The sequence below is a fragment of the Oncorhynchus masou genome, unplaced genomic scaffold (genome assembly GCF_036934945.1).
Source record: "Oncorhynchus masou masou isolate Uvic2021 unplaced genomic scaffold, UVic_Omas_1.1 unplaced_scaffold_743, whole genome shotgun sequence".
Classification (NCBI taxonomy): Eukaryota; Metazoa; Chordata; class Actinopteri; order Salmoniformes; family Salmonidae; genus Oncorhynchus; species Oncorhynchus masou.
Genome location: NW_027013887.1, coordinates 207,253 through 211,151, shown reverse-complemented (window position 1 = coordinate 211,151; position 3,899 = coordinate 207,253). Strand labels below are relative to the sequence as shown.

Below are 3,899 nucleotides of genomic sequence, written 5' to 3'. Positions count from 1 at the left end.
TAGACCTGGTAGCTAGAGGACTGTGGGGGAGGAGACAGACAACATGGGGCCTTTCCTAGACCTGGTAGAGAGAGGACTGTGGGGGAGGAGACAGACAACATGGGGCCTTTCCTAGACCTGGTAGAGAGAGGACTGTGGGGGAGGAGACAGACAACATGGGGCCTTTCCTAGGCCTGGTAGAGAGAGGACTGTGGGGGAGGAGAAAGACAACATGGGGCCTTTCCTAGACCTGGTAGAGAGAGGACTGTGGGGGAGGAGACAGACAACATGGGGCCTTTCCTAGGCCTGGTACAGAGGACTGTGGGGGAGGAGACAGACAACATGGGGCCTTTCCTAGACCTGGTAGAGAGAGGACTGTGGGGGAGGAGACAGACAACATGGGGCCTTTCCTAGACCTGGTAGAGAGAGGACAGAGAGGGAGGAGACAGACAACATGGGGCCTTTCATAGACCTGGTACAGAGAGGACTGTGGGGGAGGAGACAGACAACATGGGGCCTTTCCTAGACCTGGTAGCTAGAGGACTGTGGGGGAGGAGACAGACAACATGGGGCCTTTCCTAGACCTGGTAGAGAGAGGACTGTGGGGGAGGAGACAGACAACATGGGGCCTTTCCTAGACCTGGTAGAGAGAGGACAGAGAGGGAGGAGACAGACAACATGGGGCCTTTCCTAGACCTGGTACAGAGAGGACAGAGAGGGAGGAGACAGACAACATGGGGCCTTTCCTAGACCTGGTACAGAGAGGACTGTGGGGGAGGAGACAGACAACATGGGGCCTTTCCTAGACCTGGTACAGAGAGGACAGAGAGGGGAGGAGACAGACAACATGGGGCCTTTCCTAGGCCTGGTACAGAGAGGACTGTGGGGGAGGAGACAGACAACATGGGGCCTTTCCTAGGCCTGGTACAGAGAGGACAGAGAGGGAGGAGACAGACAACATGGGGCCTTTCCTAGACCTGGTACAGAGAGGACTGTGGGGAGAGACAGACAACATGGGGCCTTTCCTAGACCTGGTACAGAGAGGACAGAGAGGGGGAGACAGACAAACATGGGGCCTTTCCTAGGCCTGGTACAGAGAGGACTGTGGGGGAGGAGACAGACAACATGGGGCCTTTCCTAGGCCTGGTACAGAGAGGACTGTGGGGGAGGAGACAGACAACATGGGGCCTTTCCTAGACCTGGTAGCTAGAGGACTGAGAGGGAGGAGACAGACAACATGGGGCCTTTCCTAGACCTGGTAGAGAGAGGACTGTGGGGGAGGAGACAGACAACATGGGGCCTTTCCTAGGCCTGGTACAGAGAGGACTGTGGGGGAGGAGACAGACAACATGGGGCCTTTCCTAGACCTGGTAGAGAGAGGACTGTGGGGGAGGAGACAGACAACATGGGGCCTTTCCTAGACCTGGTACAGAGAGGACAGAGAGGGAGGAGACAGACAACATGGGGCCTTTCCTAGACCTGGTACAGAGAGGACAGAGAGGGGTTTGGTTGGTGTTGTGTTGCAAACTGTTTCAATTGTGCAATATCTAACGCTTCAGCGATCCAGATTGATTACAGTCCTACATTTAGATCAGACTATCCGTAAAGCTTCAGATTGAACACAGAACTACATTTAGGTTGAACTATCTGTAAGGCTACAGATTGAACACAGAACTACATTTAGGTTGAACTATCTGTGAGGCTTCAGATTGAACACGTAACTACATTTAGGTTGAACTATCTGTGAGGCTTCAGATTGAACACAGATTGAACACAGAACTACATTTAGGTTGAACTATCTGTGAGGCTTCAGATTGAACACAGAACTACATTTAGGTTGAACTATCTGTGAGGCTTCAGATTGAACACAGAACTACATTTAGGTTGAACTATCTGTGAGGCTTCACCGTCAGAGATCCAGATTGAATTGAGTCCCTAGTGTGAACTTCTTTTGTCATTGGTCCTACTTGGATCATCTCTACCATATGAGCTGCGAGAGGCTGATGGAAAGAGACACCACAACGTTTAGGAACAAACAAACACATTACTGAGTGAATAGCAGAAATCAATTGAAGCTGTTGAAATGTGACACGTCAAAATGTTGTTTAACTGTTACTATCAGCTGCCAATGATAAACTTTCAGTATGTTAGAATGAAAAAAACAGTATGATTTATGCAGAAAACCATTTAATGGAATTGATTATGGTAAAATATTTCGCAACAGTATGTACATATTCTACTGAGGTTTATTGAGCATACAGCAAAATGCCGTTGAAGTGGCACCATCCATTGGCACCAGCATTGCTCATATTGTCCCAGATCCATGAATTATCCTTCAAAACAACATATACCACATCTCCCTCCTCCAGCTGCAGTATGATACCATTAGATCCGTTGTAGGAGCCGTCCTTGTTCATAGCAGAAATGCCATTTGTTCTTTGTTCTTGAACAGCAAGGAGTCTGAGCGGCGACCTGATCCTGAATGGTGATAGATGCTAAACTGATAGACTCCTGTCACTGGTGCTGTGAAGATGCCTGGATGAAAAAAGCACACTATTTAATGTGGGAAGATGTTGATCATAAATTAAAAAGAAGAAGAGGAAGAAGATGAAGAAGATGAAGAAGAAGAAGACATAAAAGTTTAATATGAGCACGATGACTTAACCTGTTGCCGGGTTGTAAGCGTTGCCAAGGTTGGTTAAGACCTTTTGGTAGACAAGCGTTTTTTCAACATTGAAAGGTCCATAGTATCCAGTACCCCCAAATCCAGCTGAGAATGCCACCTTCGTTTCTGTCAGACACAAAATGACATGTGTTCAAACTATAGGACTCAGCAGTTGATTAATTCAGTAAGCCCATGTTAGGACAGGGGGCAGCATCGGTAAGTTTGGATGAAAAGCGTGTCCAAAGTAACCTGCCTGTTACTCAGGCCCAGAAGTTAGGATATTGATATACTCAGTAGATTTAGATTGAAAACATTCTAACGTTTCCTAAACATTCTAATTTAAGTGTATTTAAGTGCCCTTGCACAGATCCCAGATCCCAAACCTAATTCCACACCAAGTGGTAAGCAACTAAGTGGTAAGCAACTAGGCGCTGTCCTAACATTTTGCCGTTAAACCTTTTTTGAAATCGGACACTGTGGTTGGATTAACAAGACGTGTATCTTTAAAATGGTGTATAATACTTGTGTGTTTGAGGAATTTTAATTATGAGATTTCTGTTGTTTGAATTTGGCGCCCTGCACTTTCACTGGCTGTAGGGCAGGTGTTCCCTTCCCAGAAAAGGTTAAAACAGTGAAAAAAGTATCTACCTGCTTTAGCGTTCAGTGTCTCCACCTGGCGCTCAGCAGCTGCAAGCCGGTTTTCCATGACTTCAATCTTCCTCAGGATGTCACACATGCCAGACGGGCAGTTTGTGTCTTTGTTTTCTGGGGTTGTCACCATAGCCGCAGTCAGGGTGCTGCACAGCAACATCAGCAAAGCTACAACACCCTTCATTCTATACCTGGACTCCCAACGTCTACAGTTTATTAGTTGCTTACCACTTAGGTGTGGAATTAGGTTTGTGAAAAGAATTGATCTGTGCAAGGGCCCTTAAATACACTTAAATTAGAATGTTTAGTTAAATATCTACCAAATTATATAATTACTGGACCTTCTATTTACTATCCATTTACCGGATAGTTTTATCTAACAAAGTCATTGACCAACGTTTCGGTTGGCATAGACCTTTACTTTTTGGCCTTGGGGGTGTACACAGCACAGAAAAAAGTCAACAAGTCAGTTAAGAACACATTTTTATTTTCAACAACGGCCGAGGAACAGTGTTTAAGGGCAGAACGACAGATTTGTACCTTGTCAGCTCAGGGGTTTGAACTTGCAACCTTCCGGTTAGTAGTCCAATTCTCTAACCACTCA

The 3,899-nt window shown here is 46.6% G+C and overlaps 1 protein-coding gene across 1 annotated transcript; it reads right to left on the bottom strand.

Moving 5' to 3' along the window:
• Positions 1-2,207: 2,207 nt before the first annotated feature.
• Positions 2,208-3,563, bottom strand: LOC135537283 (complement C1q subcomponent subunit B-like). The gene is made up of 3 exons (XM_064963477.1): positions 3,293-3,563; positions 2,645-2,770; positions 2,208-2,514 (listed from the first exon to the last, which is right to left on the bottom strand). The coding sequence occupies exons 1-3, from the start codon at positions 3,477-3,479 to the stop codon at positions 2,393-2,395; spliced, it is 435 nt and encodes a 144-aa protein (XP_064819549.1). The 5' UTR covers positions 3,480-3,563; the 3' UTR covers positions 2,208-2,392.
• Between the last annotated feature and the right edge of the window lie 336 nt (positions 3,564-3,899).

What these genes read in the sequence shown, in the direction of transcription:
- LOC135537283 (XM_064963477.1), bottom strand. Translation starts at nt 3,479, where the DNA reads ATGAAGGGTGTTGTAGCTTTGCTGATGTTGCTGTGCAGCACCCTGACT. An exon ending in GACACTGAACGCTAAAGCAG is followed by an intron (nt 2,771 to 3,292) that starts GTAGATACTTTT and finishes TGTGTCTGACAG; the next exon opens with AAACGAAGGTGGCATTCTCA. An exon ending in CGCTTACAACCCGGCAACAG is followed by an intron (nt 2,515 to 2,644) that starts GTTAAGTCATCG and finishes TTTTTCATCCAG; the next exon opens with GCATCTTCACAGCACCAGTG.